This window comes from Phaenicophaeus curvirostris, chromosome 10 (genome assembly GCF_032191515.1).
Source record: "Phaenicophaeus curvirostris isolate KB17595 chromosome 10, BPBGC_Pcur_1.0, whole genome shotgun sequence".
In the NCBI taxonomy this organism is placed as follows: domain Eukaryota; kingdom Metazoa; phylum Chordata; class Aves; order Cuculiformes; family Cuculidae; genus Phaenicophaeus; species Phaenicophaeus curvirostris.
The window spans coordinates 20,890,682-20,913,920 of record NC_091401.1 but is presented as its reverse complement, the minus strand read 5'-3'; the positions used below and the strand labels follow the sequence as shown (position 1 = coordinate 20,913,920).

The following is a 23,239-nucleotide window of genomic DNA, read 5'->3' as shown; positions in this document are numbered from 1 at the left end:
AGACAAGATGCTGAATGTTCCTCAGCTGAGGCTATTCTTCAAAATCCATATGAGACTGCTCAGATTGTTAAGATTTTAAAATTTTGTTTTAATGGGAAAACCTGCACCATTGAGTTTGGGTTTTTTTTTTTTTTTTAATTTTACTTTAATGGGCAGAATTGCACATTTTTCTCCTGAGATGACTATTCACGTGCTAGTTAGCTCTAGCTTTGGGTTGGCGTTCCACCCCCTCCCCCTCTTTTAGCCTGTAGCCTGCCCTCTCTTTTCATGCTCAGATTCCTAATGCCGAGTACAAATTGCAATGTACAGGGTACCACTGCCAATTTGCCAAATGTCTTTCATCAAACACAGTGCAAAAAAAAAAAAAGAAAAAAAATCTCAGAGGAAAGTCAAGATACATTTACTTGTCAGGCAACAAATGTGAAAGCATTGCAAGGCAGTAGGGTCTGCAAGCTCTGGGGTTTGATTCATAATCACTCAGCTGCTAAAACATTCTCCACAGATGCAAGTGGACAGCACATTTGTCAATATGAAGGATTCTGACATGTACTGATCACAGGCGAGAGGTATGTAATGATGATGCTGCTGGGAGAGGAGGTAATTCTATCTCAGCACCAAGATGTCATTATCAAACCATACAACTCAACACTACCATATATTTATTTTCATATGACTTCATTTTTTTCTTTAGTCAGAATTGCTTCTTTAAGCTTTTACAACAATCTTTCCATTTACTTTAATTCCTTCTAATTATTCCACGCAAGAATTCATTTGCCTATTTTGTAATGGCAGAAAAGAGATGGTTTGAATGAAAAATGACCCTTGGCCTTCAGGCCGATTAGCAGTGACAGGACAGTGCATAGGTTACGATAGCACATATTTATGGTGAAGAATAATAGGGGCATTGAGATGTATAATAAATGTTTTATTTATGTATATTTAATATTCAAGTCAGCTTCATTATCTAGTGGTTTTAAATCACTTTTGGATCACCGTTTCTCATGTACATGTTCCCCTACAGTAATATATTAAAGCAGCTACTTTCTCCTTTACACTTAAAATGGCTTAGTCATGCTTATATTTTTAAATTCTTATTTCCAGGATTTTGCAGACGAAAAATTGAGACCAATTCTTCTGTAATATATGGTGATACAGATCAACGCCACCTCCAATGCTGCCTCCAGGATTACATCAGTTCCAAAATAGGTATGAAATCAGCATCTAATCTTAAATCCCTCATTGAGAGGAAACACAAGCACTTCCAATTATTTTAAAGTATTACTCGCTTTCCAAAAATACGTTTCTCACCATAGGAATGGCTATTGTGTTTGCTGTGTTATTGGATTTTTTTTTAAAGACTGATCTATGTAGTTACCTGGTATGATTTATATTTTTCAAGAAATACACCAGCAACAACGGGAAGTGCTCAGCCCTGAGTATTGGCTGACACAAGCTGGTGGTGCTCTATTGCTATCATGGTAATTATAGCAGTTACTACCTGCTGAAGATAGGGCTCACTAGAACCAAAACTAGGGCATATTTTTAAGAAGTTATGGAGCGTGGTGGTGCTCGGTGAGTTCAGGATGTACTTCCCTATCATGAGATGGGCACCTGGACTGCAAGGGTTTCTTAAAGCCCATAAAATCCTGCCAGGCCAGCCACACAACAAGTTCTCCACTACTTTGTGTGCAGGTAGATGGCCCCGCTCATCAAACTACTTGCAAAATATAAACTGAGCAATATGAAATCCAGGATTTGTCGCACCGAGGACTAACTCAGGCACCAAAACCAAGCAGGAATTATAAACCTGCAACACAGGCTTCCTGGAAGACAGTACCCTGGTTTCAAGCAGTGGCCCCAAGGGACGCGTAGGAGGGCGGGCAAGGGACAGACCTCCTCCCCAGTGTCTTCTGTCACACACCAGCAATGAGAAGTGGAAGAGCCTTAATTGGAGGCTGCATCTCCATTCGGGGTGAACAGCCATTGGTGGCTGCAGTTCCCATTCATTTGGCTAAACCCTTTTTGAATCCATTTATATTTTTGTCAAGGAGAGTTCACCAATTTAATTAGGTGCATATGAAAAGATACTGGCTTTTGTTCCTTCTAAGCCTTTTGCCTGACAATTGAGCTGAGTGCCCCCCTTTTTTTTTTTTTTTTTGTGTATTGTAAAAACTAATGAATAACCATTTCTCATTCAGGTTCTGCTCACCATTCACCATCTCACAGAACTGGGGCACAGCTCCCTCGGGCATTTCTTTTACAAGCTGAAAAAATCAAAATCTACTTAGTCTCTTTTTGTATGGAAGCTGTTCCCTACCTCTGATCATCATTGTTGCACTTTTCTGTGTTTTTTTCTAATTCTACTACATCCTTTTTGAGAGGGACTTCAGCTGTATTCAAGACCTGAAGGCAGTATAACATAATGATGTTTTCAATTCCTTTCTGGTAAGCGCTCAGATGATATTTTCATAAAACTATCAACTTCAAGATCTTTTTTCCTGAATGACATGAGTCAAGAGTCACACTTTCCCCTCGGTATTACTGTGAACTCACTGACACTGAGTTTTGTTGCTGGTTTAATCCCAGGTGACTCAGCTTTCTATGAATTTTATGCAAAATCTTCATAGTCAGCTTTTGCGTTTAGCTATTCTCAATGAACAGTTTCAAGCTCTGCTCTTTGCCTGGTCAGCCTTCTTCCTATGTCATTTACAGACATATGGCACAGTTCAGTCCAGTGACATCCCTAGGTGGACTCACTGATGATCTCCAATGACTGTAAAAACCACTAATTTCTTCTTAGCCTTTTTTACCAAGGTTTATGCTTTGGTATGGTTTGGTGGTTTTTTCGGACTAATTATTAACCAAGGGCATGACTTTCCCTTTTCCACAATGAAACTCCCTCTTCCAGCTGAAACACAACTGAAGAAGCTCTCACTCCTTCAAAACACCATTATGGCTGATTGCAAAGCAAGACTTGCCTCTGCAGGAGCTGTGCCAACCATGGAGATGGTAGTGGTCAGCAATCCAAACTCCTGGAGCAAGCTGGTAGCGATAGCGTCTGTCCTTGGAGGTTAGGTGGGTGCTCGTGGCCACCTTGTCTCTACGGGGATGGGCACTGGGGACCACCAGGGAGGCAAGCATGCAGCTCATGCTGCCAGGCAGCACTTTTTGGAAGAGGTCTGCACCCCAGCTGAGCACTCAAGGGCTGTGGAGATCCCTGAACAGGGCATGCTGAGGAAGGCACCGCTTGACCCCAAGGATGGGATTACCGTAATTGCCAAGTCCAGGGAGAAAGCTCTTCAAGGAGGTAGGAGAGTGAGAAGATCCTATTACTTATTTTACATACAGCTATTGCCTTATGGACAAGTTATGTCTGCTCCTAATCTGAGATCAGTGAATGACAGTATTTTATATAGAACAGTAACTTTTGATTTACATATATAAGAGTTGTTGATTCTATCTGTGTCCAGATGTCTGGAAAAGGAAGCTGCTTTCCCCCACCTCCCTCCTGCTCCCTGAGAGGCTATTAACCTCCTACTGACGCAAACTAATATGCAGTCACAATTCCCCAGCTCCGACTCAAAAATGCAGACATTACCATAATCGGCTAAAACAAGTATTTATAAACATTTCAACAGGCAAGATATCATCAGCAGGGGCCTTGAGTATTTGTCTTAAAATTTATTAACCAACAGAAGAAAAAGTGGCATAAATAAAGCAAAGGTTTGTTGTTGCTGCTTTTTAAGAACAACCTGATGATATGAAATAATCTAGCAGACAATGTCATGAATTACATGACCTCATGTTTTACAAACGCGACTCCTTCATTGCTATTATCACAAAAATAACTGACTTTATGGCTGTAACTCATGGGAAAAAAATTGTTCAAATGTTTGCTTTCTATTTTTACTAGTGTTATTTAGAGAAATCTTGAAAACTCAACTACTAAAGCTCAGGATTTCTTCCTATTCAGTTCAAGCTATAATGTTTTCTCTAAAGACTACGACCTGTGAATCTGTTGTCTTGAAACTGTATGTATTTGGACATCCAGACATGGAACTTGGCTGAGCTGTGCTCACGTTCAAGAGACCTATCACACATGGCTGAGCTTTATGAAGCAGCAGCAAGAAACTGCTGCTGATCTGCAGTACAGTTCCAGAATATCTCTATCTGTATTAAGGCAGGTGGTGGGAATTTAGCTAATCTAACAGAGTGCACTGCATCCTAAAATAAGCCCAGTAAAACAAAAGCTTTGTTAACTAACTCACCCAATTTCTTTTCATTTATTTTAAAATTATTTTAATTATTTACAATAATTCTTCATATATCTATTGCAAGTAAAGTCTGAACTTCTTTATAGCAACCTCCTCTTGTTGAGACCAGAAGGGGATGGAAGAGTCTACAGACTAAATAAATCATGATCCGCTCAAGAGAGGGTGTTACCCATTGATTTGCACTATAGGGTTCCTGCCAAACAAAATGAAAAACAATCTGAAATAATCTTGAAATATATGGCACATGCAACCGTGAATTGAGATATAAAGGCTCGTATGACATATTCAAATCTTTTAAGATGAAGATTCATCCATGAATCGGCATCCTGCTCTAGGCACTTTATGTTTTAAATACGTACTTCTGCTGCAGCTGCTCAAATCACTAGCATAGCCAGGACACATATGCTCACAAAAAAAGCACAGGATGATGGAAATTTGAGGACCAAGCCAATGTCAAGGAAAGTATACAGAAGAAAGAGACTGCCCTGGTTTTTTTGACTTCCCAAATATGCACAAAGTCACTTTTCTGAGAGCAGAGGATTCAGGGTACCCTGGCCAAATCTCAAACCCTACTACGGCCCCCTTCACATGCAACACTGAATTCCCTCTAGTGCAAATAAAATGTTTGGGAACAACCTCTTGTGTTCTCCTAGTCTGGCACCTAACCCTACCTCCTATCTATTGAGCTCATTCTGCTTGTATGGGAGCTCACAAGAGTGCTTTGGTGTCTGCGTAGCTCCTTTTTTTTCTGGACGCTAGTGCATCTTTTGCAGCTGCATAAAGCATCAATTTACAGGAAGAAAACAAGATTAAAAGCTACGCGTATGCAAAGCAAAGGTCCCTTGCTGCTTTTGAAGCGTGCCATGGATAGCATGAGGAGAGCAGGGCCAAGTGCCAACCTGCAGTGGCAGCACCTTTGAGGGCTCCTGCACTAGCAAGTGGGAAAGAGTACGTGAAGATCTCGGATCTTGTTTTATGAAAATCTGGCTCCGTCTTGTGAAATCAATCCATGTCTCACAGCGAGCGATGAGCGAGAGCGAGTCAGGACTCAAGCCACAATGGGCTGGCTCCAGCTCTACCCTTCAAAGCCCGAAGGTTGGGAAAAATCCGGGACAAGGATTTATGGGTTCAGTGCTGCAGCTGAGAAGCCAGCAATGCAAGAGCAAAATACGTTGCTATTTGAGTTGCATCTGCAAAAGCAGTTGCTGTGGCTCTTCTTTTTTCTTTCATGAACAACTTAGACGCATTAAAAATAACATTTTATAAAAATAGAAGAGCAAACTCAAATTTATCCCATAGTACTGGAAGTACAATTCCTGCTTGCATAAGGGGGAAGATGCAAGTACACAAACAGGACAAATTTGACCCAAACATGACAAATAACTGGGTGTTTTATTTCTGCTCTAAGTACAGCAATGAACAATTAAGCTCTAAATTTAAAAGCTATTAAAGTGACTAACTTTCACTACAGTCAATGAGAGATAGAAACATGAAGTCCTCTGTGGCTCTGTATTTTAATGTCTTGAATGCAGATTAAATATTTATAACTATTGCAATCTAACAAGATTGCAGTCTGAGAATTTCACTGCAACCTCTAAAGGAAACAGCTTGGAATAATTTCAGTTAAGTATAAAAAAAGACTGCGTTTTGAAACCCTCACTCAGGTAAAGCTCCCATTGCCTTCACTAAACAAAACCAGCAGGATTAGGTAGGTAAAAATAAAGCTAATTTGAAAATAAGGGGATATTCATCTCCTACAGCTACAACACTCTGAAGGAAAGCATGGCATGCTCTGTAATCAAATGGTAAGTCATCATTCATATTGTGTTTTTCTTATGCAATTTATTTCACAAAGATTAAATCAAAAACATAAGCAATGAACTTACCCAAATTCTTTGATCAGGCAATTGGAACTGGGAGCAAAATTGAAACAAAAACAACACATTATTCCTGCATTGGAGCCCTCATTACAATCAATCTACTAATTAAGATTTTATTGAAAGATGCTACTAAAAATATTATTATGAATTATTTGTTGCTTTAGGGTATTCTCTCCCTAAAAATGCAATCCTTATTATTATGAAAAATGATTATGAAATTCCATTAAAAGATCTAATTTTTATAGCTTTTGGGCCACTGCCACAGGGAGGAATTTTGCTCCGGCAGGGATAGGGTAAGGAGTGCAGGGTTTATATCTTTAATCTCTACTTCAGAAACCTAATTTAAAGATCTGACTGCTAGCAGTTGTATTATCCAGTTAAGAAGAATAAATTCTCACTTCATCAGATGGCATTTCAGAAATAAATTCACCTACAGAAACACAAATTTGTAGGACATAAACAATAATTTTATTCATATTTTATATAGCTAAATCCTGCTGGCAGAAAATGAAAACTTGCAGTGCACTCCACACCTGTACTTTTACAGGGGTGAACAGGACTATAAAGGAAAAACAGCTTTTCTGCAAGCCGTTCCCCAGTCCTCTATAAATACTAAGCCAATTTCTGCCTTTACAAACAGGAGACTCCTTTCTATTAAAGTCAGCAAGCAAGCAGATTTTGGCATTAACTCTTTTGACAGGATGTGTGATGGTGGTTTATGCTTTTTACAATGTATTAAGACTGCATGTTACACTCATAACCTTTGTACCCATCCATCTCACACCAACTTAAAGACGTTATCCCTAGCAGCTTAGGTAAGTGATAAAATGAAAGCCAGCCTTTAACATGGATTTTTTTTTTTTAATTCTTGCATAATGAGAAATGTGGAGGAATGGGCAAAAAGGTGTAATGAGCATATTTGCGCGTTCCCCTGCATGTGTTCAGCAACATGGGTGCACAACTAGCCCTCCCTCCTGCCAGAGGGTGCTGGCTCTGCCCCACTTTGGCTGGCACCATGGGAGGGAGGTGGCATCCGACACCTCCTGCTCACACTGATGCACTTGGTGACCATACTGGGACCTTCCTCGGTTAACCAATCCTCTGTTAATAAACACGAAGGGTAAAATCCCAACATCCTACCCACCAATGGCAAAACATCCAATGTCTCCATTTCACCTGCATGCCTCCTCACCTAATTCAAAGTCTACAGCACTATGTAACTAAGTATACAATTCCTTTCCTGCTCACCACACCAGAACTCAGAATGGTGCATTCTACTCAAACACTCATTTCACACCCACCACACAACCTACAATCCTCAACAGACCAATTGCCACAAAACCTTCAGAGCTCCTTGATTCCAACTTCACTAAACGACATTGATTTACATCTTCTGAAAAGCTAGCTACCACTAAGCAAAATAATATCGTTTCCCCCATCAATAAAGTACCTAAAATGCCCTCATTTAAATAATTTACAAGTAGTTACAGATGCTTAGTTGCTCTAACAGAATCACACACTTGATGGAGAGGAGCCAGCCTGATTTTACACCAGGGAATACAAAGAAGATCAAACTCCTGTTTGCATCTTTGTGTACTATCTGCTATGAAACCGGAATTTTTACTCATTGCTTTGCCACTTAGGCAAACAAGGTAACTTGGCAAGAGGTGCTGAGTAGCTATTAAAACATGTATATCACTTCCTTCAGGCATCACAACTGGAATGTGGTGTTTTTCTGCACTCTCTCACCCATACAATTGCATTATGTTTGTGCATCTGCAACTATATATGCCATGAGTTGCTCTTCCCAGTTCTCCAGAAGTCCCATATTTCAGAACATATTCAATACCACTTAGGACATAACAACTGTTGCCTTCACTGAAAAAAACAAACCACAAACCCAACCCCCAAATTGCAGCAGATTACTGCATGGTTTACCCAGAAATCAGAGAAAGATGAACCAGAGGCAGTAGCTCTTGGTTGCAGGCATAAAATTCAAGATGTGTGGGTTATCATTACTAGGACGAAACAGCCCGTACTCAGGAAAGGGTTCATACTTGCAAATACCACAGAGCATCTGTTTCAGGTATAAATTTCAACCCAAATTTTTAGCAAAATCTCTTTGAGGAAGGAGGATGAGGACAAATGAGGGTGCAGTGCTGTTGAAGAAAAGCAACATATAATTCACACACAAGTGCTCTTTCTATACAGCATACACATGGAAGTTTTCACGCTGTTTCAGGGACACCTTTTTAAATTTTTGTTATTCAGCCAATAAGCAGCATGATTATGGCACAGGAATGAGACAGCAGCCCTCTCATAGCATGTCTTCATGCATGCAGAAGCAGTGATCCTACAAAGCCACTGCACACACTACAGCCTACAACTGCTCCCTAAAAGAGATGGAGTATTTGCATCATGAGACTTGAAAGCATTGGGTGAAACTTTTTTCTGGGAGTCTTTAAATATTGACAATTGGGATGCTGTGCTTGTCCTACTTTGAATCTACAATGCCTTCTTGTTGTCAATATTGTGTCCATCGCAACAGCCCAGAGCACAGAAGAGTGCCAAAGAAGGCATAAGTAGCATAAAAGTTGGTAGCTATGCTACGGTTTTGGAGGAACACGCTTCTAAAACATACATGTAGTTTGAATCTGGCTTCCTCTATAATCAAAACATGTTGTTTCATCTGCAAAACATCAAGAACCTCAGAACAATGCTTATGCTTTTACACCACAATGGTACAGCAAAACCTTTTTGTTTTAGGAAATCCAAAAATTACTAAGACTGCATTCATTTCTCTGCACCTGCTTTGAAGCATCAACAGGCTTGTTTACAACATCAAAATTCCCAAAATACTTACTTGTGGATGAAACAAGAATCCCGGGGAAGGTCTCAAGTATTTCTCTTTTAAAGCCTCCAGTGGGTCAGTTAACTTTCTTTTTTCTACTCTGTAAATGTTAAAATTAGATTTGCTTGTGATGAATCAGTCTCAGATATTAATAATTATGCAGTTACTCATGTTTAAAACAGTCAAGTATACATCATGCAATTTGTTTCTCAGAGATAACCATAACAGATAAGGCAGTACAGTCAACTCTCAGTTCCTGCATACAACCCTCTGCAGCAGGCTGGGGCAGTGAATTGCCATTAAAGGGAGATTATACCCTTTACCTAGGAAATAGTCCCACTTCAAAGAACTGTTAATAATCATAGTAGGAACCAATGACTAACTACTGAGTACTTTTATGAAGAAATGAGGCAACCAAGAGTGCTGTCCCCTCAGAGAAAAGGAATTTAAGGCAACAGGAGCCTTGATCAATGGGTCCCTTCTTGTCCGCCCATGCAAGACGTTGCAGCCAGCATCCTGGAAACGTTTCCTTGTGCATGGCCGTGCACAAGCAGTGCAAGAAAGGCAGGCTTCTAGGCATGCACTGAATCTGATATGTCAGCAGCAAAGGCTGTGATCAACTCACGTGGGCATTTAGGCAGAGAAATGCTGCATGAATAATTCAGAAGCAGTGTGAAAAGCTGAGGTTTTTGCTTTTTCTCTTACTGATGTATACAGTTTATGGGACAAATCCTGTTGTCCGTATGTAGGTGTAACTGACAGCAAAGGAAGGCTCGGTAACAACTGGCCTCATGCTACACTGCCAGGATTTGTACAGATTTCATTCCTTTGTAATGCAGGACCATAAACCACAGATCATTATTTCCACTGCTTCAGGCATTTAAAATTAATATGACGCAAAGAAAACCTATGGTCTAATACAGATATCAATCTGGCATGAATGAAATCATCTCAGTAAACAGCGTCGTATCCTGTTTCTTCATAATGCATACCTGTTGTCATATGTAAGAGCATTTTCCAGAAGCTTTGCCCACAGCATTTCTTTTTCAGATAAAGTAATAAATTAAAATCATTTACATGGCAGTAACTTTTTTTTTTTAACAATAGGCTGTAAAGTCAGTCATTTATAACACAGAAAAATAATTTTATGGCTAATATTTCTCTAAACTAATTTAGATGCACAACTCTGGTTACAGATCTATGAGCAGAAAGGCAAAGGGCAAAGAGGGGCTGACATACACAGGGGACAGGTGAAAACCAGATGCCAGTGAGATCCATCTCAGCAATACTGGGAAACATCAAGGGGGCAGGATTTTACCACTGGTTTTTAAAAGCTCATTACACTGCCTGTGCCCACTTGTGCACCCGCTGAAGCCAATGACAAGGGTCCCATTGATTTCATAGGGCAGATCAGATTAACTAGTCCAGTGGTGAGGCTTTGTACACACACGGACACTACACCTTCAATTATATTAATGAAATGCCTAGATAAATCAACCCATTACTCAAATCAGTGCAAAAAAAGGCAGAAATCACTCTCAGTTTCTGAGGTTTTTATACACCTTAGGGTAATTTGCTTCTTTGTTTCATTTATGAAAATACTTAAGAAAATACATTCAGCTTGTGCAGGTTAAACTGACTCACTGCAAGGAGGGCAAGTGATGAAGACTTGCTAATTGCAGCATCACCGGCCCCGGGGTTTCCTCTGAGCGGCTCAGACACCTCCAGGGGTGGTGGGATGGGAACAGGGTTGTCCTGCATCTGCAGGCAGGTGTTCCCAGCAGACCCAACTGCCTGTCCCGAAGGATGCCAAAAGGCAGCAAACAGTCCATTACCTGTAAATGGGATCCATAAAGAATGGGGTGGGCCTGGCGTGCTGCAAGGAGGACTCTGAAGCTTTCCTTTGCTCGAGGTCACCTTTCTTTTCTCCAAAGACGTGGTTTTTCCGAGGTTCAGTTTGTTTTGTGCCACTGGCTCGACTTCTGCTGCCCATGCTGAGATCTAGAGGCTGGTCCTGGCTTGCTGCAGAGGGGGCTGCTGGCTTTGAGGGTATGGGGGTAAGTGGCTTCTCCTCCTTACGCTTTGTGGTGAGGTCAAAGGGAGACTCAGAGCTTCCCTTAGATATCTTCTTTATTTCACTGGGTGATTGGGGCTCCACTTTCAAGGGTAACGGTCTCAAGTCTCTATCAGGAAATGGATACATTGATTGAGAGAATGCTGGAAAAAATGGGAGGGGAAACATGGAAGGGTAAGGTAAGGCTCCGACTTTTTTGTCTTGCAGCCCCACAAGTCCTGTTGAACCAAAGTACTTTTCAGCAATAGAAGCAATAGCCTTTATAGAATCATTCACCGCTCCTGACACCGCAGTCTGCTCCTCTAAGGATGGTGAGAAAATGGAATGATTGCTGTGGTCTTTCTTATTATTTATTGAAGCCAGGCTCTGCAGAGAGCTTACTTTGTCTTTGAACATTTTACCATTTTCTTTAAATTTCTCTTTCTCACTTTCAATGTCACTTTCCAGATCAGAGCCCGAGGTGGTTTCCAGGTCACTGCCACTGGGGGTACTGACATCGTCAAGGTCAAGGTCACTACTCTCTGACTGGTCACTGAGTTTCTCATGCGGCCTCTCTTCAGAGGACCTCTCTGGTTGAAGCTCCACTGGCTTATTCTCCCCTACTGATGGTTGCTTATTTAGTGCCTTCAAAATATCCTGGGTGGCTGGCAGTATCTGAGGATTTGTCATGAGGGGACTTTGACTTTTGTTTGTCTGATCTGCGCTTGGTAGTCCTTTAACAGGAGAACTAGTAGGTAGCAAAGGTGGCCTGTGGTACAAGCCTGAAGGAAACAGACCAGGGAAGCTAAAAGAAAATCCAGGAGCTGTTGGAAAGGTAAGACCAGCAGGATGCCTATTGGCTCCAAAATAGTCAGCAAGGCCCGGATTTGCATGATTCATATTAACCATGGACGTTTTATCCATAGCTGGGGTTCCAGGAAGTGAAATGCCTTGGCCAAAAAATCCTCCTGCTGCAAAATGGTTCTTGCCCTCACAAAATCTCCTGTGTTTATTTAAGGAAGACGTAGTGCTGAACATTTGTCCACAGTCTTTGCACTTGATTTGGGTTCTGCAATCAGCATGCATGCGCTTATGACGACAAAGGTTTGAAAACTGAGTATAGGATTTATGGCAGACCTCACCTGTATGTAAACGACAACAACAACACATCTCAGGCTTTGTCATAATTGCCCCCACCCTCAAATAACACCACTTTTTTACCCACCAAACGTCAATTACGAAGCTGTAAGGAGAAGTCTGGGTGCACAAATGTACAAAAATCTATTGTACCCTTCCAAAGCAAGGCACCCAAGCAGACAAATGTCTCACGACAGCACCAAAACCCGCTCCAACAAACAAGAAAAAGTCTGAAATCACTAGAAGACAAAGTTTCCTTGTTTGCTCTTTACATTGCACAATGTTGCATATTCCATACAGGCATTAGGACCCAGAGCCCTGCCAAGAGCCAGGGCTCAGTGCAGTAACATCGCATTAACCCATAGTTCTCCTGCATAAGTGAGCACTTACGTCTTCAAAGAACATCCGTTTATGTTACTATTCACATGTGGAAAGTTAGTCATTTAAACAAATATTTTCAGGACTGGACAAGAGCTAGACAGAGCTACCTCACAGAACTTTCAGTCTGCAAGACCACAAGGGTATAAAAGAGGGGAAGGAGTAGACAACCAGGTATTTCCAAGTGCATAACCTTATTAACAAACAACATTTTTTTTGCCCTTAAAATTAAGAATTTAATCTCATCGAAGTCCAACCTAAAGCCTCAGTAACCTCAGTGTAGTACTCTCATATGGTTCCTCATATGTCAAAAGCATTTCTATTCAATAATGCATGAAGTCCCTACAGGTTCCTGGGATGCTGCAACTCTAAATTCTTATCTTAATAATTTTATTAGACTTAATATTGCCTATTTGTCTCTTGCACATGAAAAAATACACTAGATTTCACAACAATTTCCTTTAATAATGCGGTTGTATTTATTTGCACATCTGATGCTCAAAACAGCCTCTCCCACAGAGGGCAGGAGATCTACCGTGAGCTCATTGGCCTGATCTAGCCGTCAACATTTGGCACATCCGAGCACAGCTTCCAGCAACCGTTTTTAGTAGCAGGCGCTGAAAGTGGCCAGTGGTGCAGAATGAGACACTATAAAGATCAAATCATGTCGTTCAAGTGAATGGGATTTTGCAGATCCCTGATTTTGTGGCTGTTGCAAACCTTAGGGAGAAAACTGAGGCAGCAACCAAGTTACAGGTCTTAAAGTTAAAATATGGTTTGGAAGAGGATAATGCTCAACTCCCTAGTGTCTCTTTCTGTCCCCTTTTGGCATTCTTTGGATGAGCAGGGGCACTGGGCAAGTCCCAAGGCTGCACTATGTCTTGTGCTCTTCATCATGCTAAAATTTGTCTGCACCTCTACACTAGCTTGTTTCTAACACTATCAGCTCCAGTCTTGTTTAAAAACAAGGCAGCAGCATTATCAGTAAGCGGCGTTATCCCTCTGTAATAAATCCATTTTTTTTTCTAGACAGGAAAAAGCATTTGGCCACTTTATTTTTATTTAATTTGTGTTATATCATAAGCTCTCATCTTTCACACATCAAAGCCACACAACAATACACATTGTGTATTCTGAGGTCTTTTTAACAATCATTTTCATGATTTGAGACAGACTGACATAATTTACAATGGCTCTATTTTAAGCCTGCAAAGGAAACTGAATTGAATGTATCCCATCCTGCACTCTTGGTTCCCATGAACTGCAATCACGTCCTCTAACTTCCACTCACACCGGAGCCTGCGCTAACCTTCCTGCTCCTCTGAATATCTGCCCTTGAGAAACATGACCACTTGTTGTCATCTCTTAACTGTTTACCTCTTCAGCAGGCTGCTTCATATCTCAGCAACAATGCTTCTATTGTTTGAGGGCCTGATCCTGACTGATCCACCCCTTTTCCCTGTTCCCGTCCCATTGACATCCCTGGGACAATTCAAGGGGTAAAGAGGGCAGAATTGGGCCCAAGCACAGGAAATTTGCAATGCGGTAATTCAGGAAGAATGTTTGTTGCTGTGTATCAGTTACTGTTCCTGCTGGAAATCTTCATTCACAAGGAAAGGCAAGAAAGAAAAGAGAGAAAATAAAAAATAAAATTAAAAAGAAAAAAGTAAAAATGTTTATGAGAAAGGAAAAGGAGAGACAATGAAGAGAAAAAGAGGGCAGGAGAACAGCAGAGAGGAAAAGAGAAAATAAATTATTCTAGTTCCTTGAAAACAGTTGGTTTTCTCTGGATAAGTACTTCCTGCTTCTTTTTTTCTGAAAATATTTATATTTGCCTATTTACCATAGAACTACTTTTTAATTACTGTAGAACTATTTGCTGTTTATTTGTTGCAGTATGCAGCTTTATTTTTTTCTATTTCTCCCTATTTTTAGCCTTAATGCAGGCATAAGGTTTCTGCTCCCACAAACAAAAATACCTCCTTACTTCATGGTACAGAATCAGGCCCCTTATCTTCACTGTTGAGGACTTACACGAAAACTCAGCCGTGCTCTCAAGAGGTTAATTACACAAACCAAAATTAAGCTGATCAAAATGGTACAATTCGAGTGACATATCCGTAGGTCCGCAGAAGCTCCATCTGGGATATTTTGGGCCAGCTCCTCTCCTTGTGTAATGCAGAATAACTACCAACACTGCTAGAGCTCTGCCTAACATACAGCAGCAGAGCATCAGACCATACCATATATATTTTTCCCGAAAAAAAATCTCCAATGCATACATTTACAAGGCTAGTCTAATGTATAATTAAAACCAAATCATGCTCTGTGACCTTCTGATCTTCTACCAGGCTGTGTTGATGGCCTGCTTCTTATTCATATGACTGTATTAAGTACAATGCTTCACTCAGGTAGGCTAGAGTGGCAAGCAGGTCAAAGGGGTTTATTGGCACAGACTTGGTCTTCCTAAAGTTTGAGAAGTTCTCCCTTAAGGAATATCAATATATTATTACATTATTATTCTCCATTAATATATTCAAAAGTCAACAGAACCGAGAAATATTCCATTCTGGACAACAGCAAAAATACACACTTACAATTGAGAGATATCCTTACAAACTGTTAAGGGAGATGCAAATTAATCATTTGACTAGAAGTATTTTTTTCTCTGTTATAAAACCGAATTAAACCAATAACGGCAATACCATTAGAATAAGTAAATATTTATTATTATAATCTCAATCAAACAAATAATGGTTGTATTGAGTACTTTACCTTTTTGATCACAAAATCTACTTAAAATAATTCAATGAGGTGCTGCTTGCTTAAGTTACCCCTTGCACTCAACAGGAGTCTGTTCAATACATGGGGTCCCAAGGCTGGCAAAAAATTTTGGGCCCAAGTCTGAAGCCCTTAGTCCCCCGTAGTCTTACTCTTGGGAAGTGTTGCCTAAAGCCTGGGCGTAACACAGCATCAGTTAAGTGCACACCCAACACCCTGTTGACTTTGGAGAAGACTCTTTGTGTACATCGATTGTGCCACCTCAACCTCCATGGCTATTCCCAGGAGCCAGGACTCCTCAGATAAGTTTGTGTTGTAAGACCTACCTTCTTTTTCATCATCTGACTCCTATATCCAACTAAATCTCTGCTTACGCTTTAGTAGATGGGGGACAGTTATCAACTTTAATTGCTTCCACATATCAAAGCAAGAGCTGCTGGGTTTGATTTCTCCTATTACACCTTATTACACCCTTTAAATCTCAGTGCCATACTTTTCAACAACTCACTTGTAAGGGAAGCTTCCCTCCTTGCAGCTTTTATTGCTCTGCAGACACCAGGTTTAACACAAACTCCCAATCTGGCTCCTAAATTGCAAAAATTCACATCATACCTCGTCAAACTCTGTACTGTGATTGTCTCTGGACCCCAAATTAGCCAGTAGTTAAGTTTGCATATTTTCTGCTTATTAAAAAAAATTACTGTAAGTGCTATTTTGAATATGTTCAGTCTATTATGGCATGTGGTTTCTATTTGGAGAGGCTGGAGATTTTGCAAAGGCAGTGAGTAATTACCTTAGCGTTGGTGAGTTTTTACTAAGCTTGGGCGGTGTACTGTAATAAGAGACAGTTGCCATAAACAGACTGGTACAAGTAAATCATGGTGTGTGGGCCTTCTGGTGGAAAACAGATATCTCCTTTAGGTGACTATACCTCCTTCCCATCACTCAGCAAAGCCTACCGAACATGTGGTCTCCAAACCCTTTTGTTCTGCAATTACATGGTTGTTATTCATAGACTGCTCAATGGGTTTTCATCCCTTGCACTGTATCTATGAAGAATACTGGTTGGTGTTTTGACTAAATAGCAATAAAAAGCACTTGAGATATTATTTCATTTAAGAGAGATACCACTTACAGACTTTTATATAGGGCATTGACTGCAATGGGGCTGTCTGAAGACTCCCTACCTGGCCAAAAGGTTCTGTTTACTAATATATTTATAATCTTTAAGTGCAATTAAAGATTTATAACCTTTAAGTGCAATTACTTAACCTGTAACCAGGTTTAAAAATTATTACTGATATTTACTATTGAACCTCAGTTTACATATTGTCATTGAAGAAACCTAAATCAAAAGTACTCTCTAACCCAATGGCAGATACACAGACTTTGCACAAATGAGTCTTTCAAACCAATACTCCTCTCCTTGAGGAATTATCTTAGCCTGTGGCTGCCACTCTGTCTGGGCGTGGAGTTGATATTTTGATGAATTATTGTCAAGAGCAGCAAAAGATTATGAAGTTTAGAGGACAAGTACAGGAGTTGGTCACAAAGGGTTTTAAAAGCCATAGAAGGTGCCTGAAAAGACTGTGATGGACATTAGCACTACCACAAACAATGTTCTCAAATATTTTCTGCCTGTGCTTCCCTGGTGAAAGGGAGATAAAGCAAGCTGCAATATTACCATGCACCCAGTTTCCCCATCTTCTGGCATGATCTGGCTCAGCAGTAAACACAACCCATAAGACTTTGAGGATCCAATTATAACCCAGGACAGAGTCAGGTCCACATATGAGGCAAGCTTTATTGCTGGAGCAGCTGTTGGCAAAGATCTAAATAGCTCAACTTCAATTTGGAGTATGCAAAGGAGCCTCAAGAAAGGCATAAGCTCCTCCAACTGAAATTCACTGCCTCTAAGGTTTATTTTCCAACACCAGCAAAAGTCATGGCATCTTCTGGGGAGACTGTTGCCCAAAATTAACTCCTAAAGCAAAGCAGCCTTACAGGTACTGCTGGCTCTGCCTAATTCCCATCATATCCCAACCATGGTGGCAGCTGCTGCCTCCACCCCCTGCCCACCCTGGCACTGCCAGCTCCTGCCCTGCACCAGCACTACTCCTGCCCTACATGGCAGGGCTGGATCCAGCACAGGGGGCAGTGCGGGGCTGAGGGCTGCTGGTGCAGAGGAGTGGGAAGGAAAGCAGCCAACTTGGTGTGGTGCAAAGCAATGAAGCTGCAGTCAGCAAGCCTGACAGCTTCTTCTGGCTAAATCTCACTCCCCACTTGCTCTTCGCATCTGTGCATGGAAAAATATCCCAGAGACAACAGATACATTTATACAGCACACAATGCAGGCCTGAAAAGAAAAATCATGAAAACGGCGCTTTACATTGGACTGTAAATCAGCCAGTGTACATTTAATAATTCACAGCCCCCATGAAGCCAGCATGAAATTCAAAGGGAGAACAACATAACCTCCTGCTTCCAGATTACGCTGCTTTTTTTTGACAAAAAAAAATAATACTTAACCAAAGATGTTTAGATGAGGACTTACATATAAAAGGTTTGACACTGCTGTGGATGTGTTTATGCTGTTTGAGGCCTGAAGAAGTGGCAAAGGTTTTGCCACACTCTGGACAAGCGTGAGCACGAGCCCCAACATGCTGGGAACGAATATGCCTCTGAAGGTTGCTGGGGTCCGTGAAAACCTGCTAGGAAATGAGTACTGATTAACCAAGAAACTTAACTGCAGAAGAAGCCAGTTATTACAAGAGTCTTTTAAAATTCAAACCTTGGAGCTATATGGGAGTATTTGAGATTAAAAACCATGGCCACATCACACCTCACTAATGGGAACAGATGGAAGTTGTGCCTTTGAGAAGGTGCTTCAGTTTCCCAGGATCAGCTGAGGCTTTGGTGGATCTGTTAAGATTTTTTGCAGCTGCTGCAGCAAATGCACTTGCCCCTGCCATTAGAAATTGTGCTTTTGAGGTCAGGGCTTCACAGAAAGTGAGTCAAAACGCGGCTGCTTGAAGCCTCTAAGCATTACTGCAACAGAAATACTTTATAGTGACAACTGAGTGTGCAACAGATCCTGCACACAACACAGTCACAGCACTTGGTTGCATCTTATGAATGAAAGACCAATATAAAATTCTCATTATTGCATTAAATCTACTTAAAAATTATTAAGTACTCATACGAAAGGCCCAAGATTTGGGAATCTGGTGAAAAACAACACAGACCACCATATCCTATAGAAGTAATCTGCACAGCAAACCCAGTGTAGGGAAGTAATAGAGATGCTCTGGAGATGAGATAGTTGCACTCACTTAGCACAGCTGGGGCCTACTGCTTTTTTTGTATTATTATTATTTATATTGCAGTAGTGTCCTGAAGTTTCCTGGTCCCAATGGTTGGCACACAGCCTGGGGACCCATCCACCCTGCTTTTCCCATCACTCCTTGCTCCTTAATGGTCCTCTTACACCCCAGCAGTTCTCACAAGGTGCTGAGCTCTGAGCTCAGACATGCTCAGCATCCTGCATCAGCACTCAGTTCAGACCCCACAGCCATTTCCAAATCAAAGACGGTAGAAAAACAACATATTTATAATGTAGAAGCGTTAAACCTTGAGAAACCATCTGGAGCATGGCAGAAACCTCACACCTCCCCTGTATCCCAGCCCTAGGCAATCCCACTTCCATGCTCTAACACATCCAGTGGCACAAGAAGCACCAGGCAGCTTACAAATTCACTGTACCTTGGCACAGTTTTCACACTCATAGTGCTTCCCACTGTCGTGTGACATTTGATGACGTATCAAGTTGGACTTCCAGTTAAAAGCTTTGGGGCACTGGTCGCACTTGTACTCTCTCTCCTCACTGTGTGACAGCATGTGCTTCTCCAGGCTGTGGAAACAGGAATATGGCTAAGTGAGGTCCCATGCACACACATGGGTTTATCATCAGTTTGTAGGAAGAGGAGACAGCAAAGCACATAATTACAGGAAAAAAATTAAAAAGCTCCAAAGGCCCTGTTCCTATAGACCCAAATCTTTTCAGTACCAGGCTCGCTCCAGCCAGGAGGCAGAACATCCTCCCTCCTACCAGACTAACACATCCTCTAATGTTTTGCCAGGTCACTTGCAAATGTTCCAGGAGATGCTGCTGCCATCACTCCCTAAGGAGATTTTTTCATATATCTCTCAATATTTCACTCTGGTAATTCTTCCCTGCAGTCTGAATTATTTCTACCTTACGACTTTCCCTATAAACACACCTTGGATCCCATCACCTGGTGTAACTCCTCTCCTTTGATGGAAGTAAATTTTTCTTCCAGCAGGAATGGATCAGGAATAACTCCACTGGAGTACGACAGAAGGAGCAGAAGAGGCCTCTAAATACAGTACACTACAACTGCAGTTATATATAATTATTTTTAACTGAGTTCAATTAATTCATTTCTTTGTAGTTTATTCAGTCTATTAGTAGGATATTTAATCCCTCACCTAAATTCTGTTGCACATCTTTGAATTCATTTTCATCTGTGAATTTTCTAAGTTTCTGTTTCATTATTAATTTTTAGCAAGCATATTTTTTCAAAACACCTGTATTGCTTGGTCACATAGAGAGCCATAATTCACACTATGACAAAGTCAAAGATAATTATATAATTTAAGAATGTATTCAAAGAAAAGCCACTGGAAACTGGAAGTTTTAGCCTAGGATGCCAAACTAGATCAGTCTTCCCTTATGTGAAGTTCCCACTGATCTCTGCTGAATCTGCGGACAAAACTTGCCTTGTCTGAGTTGTGCAGCCCAAATAGCAACCTTCATTCTCAGCCATGGGTAATGGAAATACTTTCACCCCACAGATGCTCCTTACTTCTACCCGTCTCAGACTCCTTCCTCTGGGGGAAAAACATAATTCTGGCTTCCACTCCTAGTACTTCAATAACAATTGACTCTCCATCACACACTGGTAAACAAATTTGCCAGAAGACCGGGAAGGAGTCTTGTCTGCGGCTCCGGCACCAGCTGTCAGGCACCTGCCACAGCCATGTGATCTGCCATCAGCACTTGGGAATCCTGCCCCTCACATATTTCCACCTTCCTGCTCAGCTCTTTCTCCATTTAATTACAAACACCCTCAAGCACGGCTTGTTTGGACCTTCTGTTTTATATAATCTGGATATAGCACACTTTGGTATTCTTTCGCTGTGAACTTTGTAGTGTATTAGCCTTTCAATAATTAAAGAGTTCGGAGAACGACTGCATTCTCTCCCATTTTTCACTCTTTCTCACAGTATTGGCCACCTATTTACGATTTCTTGTTCTTTGTTTTCTGCCCTTTCTCTTCAATATTTAATGTTTTAAGCTAAATTTACATTTGCTCAATGATTCCCATATGTTAGATAACATCCTCTGGTTTGCAGGCAGAAAAGAACTTTAACACCGAACAACTCACAATGTGGAAAAATGTGACAGTCCCAACTTCTGCCTCACTCACACTGCTGCAACCCTTTCGGCTTGATCTACCTACATCAGCCCCTTTGAATCTATCACACTGATTGAAAATTAGACACATGGAGCCGCATATTGCTTAACATTGGCTAGTGTATAAGACTTTGTGTCTGTGAAAATTTCTACTCAGCAGGGTTCACGTAATATGCAGAGAGCAATGTTTGGCACATCATGTTTTAATTTTGGTGTCATTCATTTTGCAGAAGTGTTAAGGATCAGGTCATAAAACATGCTGATCCAAGACCCTCTATTTGATACTGACCAACCTCCGCTCTACCAACAGGAGCCAAGGAGCATCTGAGTTTTGGAGAGGGAGCTCCATCTTGCAGAATCAGCACCTGAAGCATCCAGGAGCGGTTGTATGAAGGTGCTAACTCTAGGCATGCACAACTCTGTGCTAAACACCAACAGACACAACAACATCCTGAATCATAGAATGGTTTGGGTTGGAAGGGACCTTAAAGATCACCTGGTTCCAACGACCCTGACATGGGCAGAGACACTCTCTCAGTCTGTCCACACAGAAGAGGTGTTCCAGACCACTGATCTCCTTCATGGCCCTCCTCTGGACCTGTTCCAACAGTTTCATCTCTTCTTATGTTTGGGACTCCAGAACTGGACACAGAACTCTAGGTGGGGTCTCACAAGAGCGGAGTAGAGAGGGAATATCACCACCCTCGCCCTGCTAGCCATGCTTCTTTTGAGGCAGCCCAGGATGTGGTTGGACTACTGGGCTGTGAGTACACACTGCCAACTTGCATCGAGCTTGTCATTAATCAGCACCCCCGAGTCTTTCTCCACAGGGCTGCTCCAAATCACATCATCCCCCATCCTGTATGGAAACTGCAGATTGCCCCAGCCCACTAGCAAGGTGTAGGACCTTGCACTTGGCCTTGTTGAATCTCATGAGGTTCACACAGGCCCACTTCTCCAGCTAGTAAAGATTTCTGTGAAAAATATAAATCTACAAAATACCCTAAATTGACAAGTCGATATATAAGGGCCATATGATTATTAAGCAACACAAATAATGCACTGCTGTATCCCAAAGGCCAGTGAATAGTTACTTAGGTTGTGCCCATGCAACACAGAGTGGAAAGAAGATACTGTGGGAATGTGGGAGCTGTACTACAGACTCTGGCTGAAAGCAAAAGGTACCACCCTGGGTCTGGCGCTGCTATAAACCGAGTTCCTAAGAAATGCACTGCCTCATCATAGTGGAGGATCTGCCTCAGGATTTTGCTGCTGAGGTATCTCAGCATTACTGTCAAATGTTGCCTGAGGTCAACCTTCCCCCAGCCTGAAAGCATTAAGATATGAGCCTGTGAGGTATGTGCAGCAGAGGCTCCTGTGTGCTCTCAATATCTTCCAGCTATTCGCAAAATTTGCCATAATCTGCACCACAACACAGAAGCCACAAAAACTACAGTGACAGGAAAAATGTAAATGACCTTCAACATAGAAAAGTTGTACTTTCTATTTACCTTCTATGCATATTTCAGATACATGGGCATATGGGTCTACCTCTTTAAACAGCCGAGTATATATAAAAAAAGAGATGAACACCAGTATTTCAAGACAGTATGGCTATAAATATACGCTAACAGACAGACATGTCTATATCAGCATCTACAACCTGCCTCTAAGTAGCCTGGCTTGTTTACAGAGATAAAATTGCTACCATCAGCGAACACCATTCAGAGATGTTTTAAGCTATTTCTAAGTAAAAAAAAGGAGCCCAGCCCTTAGCTGATCTGAATTACAATCACTCACCAGCTAAAGACCTGATTATCAGAAGGCCCAGTTCTTAATTTAAGGTCCCCACTAAGGATTTCAGTACAAGACCAAATTTCTCATTTATTGAGATTCCATTCCTCTCTATGTCATAAAACACCAACAAGCACAGAAGTCTTATTCATCTTCATCTTTGTTTTGTACAGAAGATGAAGGCATCAGATTCTGCCCTGGCTGATGTCCTGCATGATCTGACTGAAGCCATTACAGAATTTGCCTCATCAAATCATGTTGTAAGCATCCACACCTACCTTTGCAAGTCTGGAAATACTTGATCACACTCTTTACACTCCTGGATTTCATGCACGTCCCGAAGGTCATTCTCATTCTCAAGTTTTTTCTGGAAGTCCTCCTCCACCATGGAGAAGGCAGAGTGAGGTGTGCTGCAGGGGAACTTCTGGTGGTCTACAAGCTCAGCCTTGGACTCAAAGAGCTGGTCACAGTCTTCGCAGCGATACTGCCGCTCCTCTGGAAAATAAAGGGGTTGAGCATAGGAAGACTACATTAGTTTTCAGTTATTTCAACTACCGTCCCATCAGGAGTTCCATGACAGTGTAGTTAGATAAA

The 23,239-nt window shown here is 41.4% G+C and overlaps 1 protein-coding gene across 7 annotated transcripts in view; it reads right to left on the bottom strand.

The window, feature by feature from the left end:
* The window catches only part of MECOM (MDS1 and EVI1 complex locus), a 342,399-nt gene that overhangs the window by 12,052 nt on the left and 307,108 nt on the right, over window positions 1–23,239 (bottom strand). For 2 of the 7 annotated variants that reach the window (XM_069864818.1, XM_069864823.1), the window contains 6 exons: window positions 22,924–23,140; window positions 19,117–19,264; window positions 17,909–18,065; window positions 10,841–12,200; window positions 9,018–9,105; window positions 6,161–6,187 (listed from right to left, as the gene is read on the bottom strand). In XM_069864818.1, coding sequence (XP_069720919.1) covers window positions 6,161–6,187; window positions 9,018–9,105; window positions 10,841–12,200; window positions 17,909–18,065; window positions 19,117–19,264; window positions 22,924–23,140 — 1,997 coding nt within the window. The remainder of the gene's footprint in view (window positions 1–6,160; window positions 6,188–9,017; window positions 9,106–10,840; window positions 12,201–17,908; window positions 18,066–19,116; window positions 19,265–22,923; window positions 23,141–23,239) is intronic. The other 5 variants (XM_069864824.1, XM_069864820.1, XM_069864821.1 and 2 more) reach the window with 5 other exon arrangements.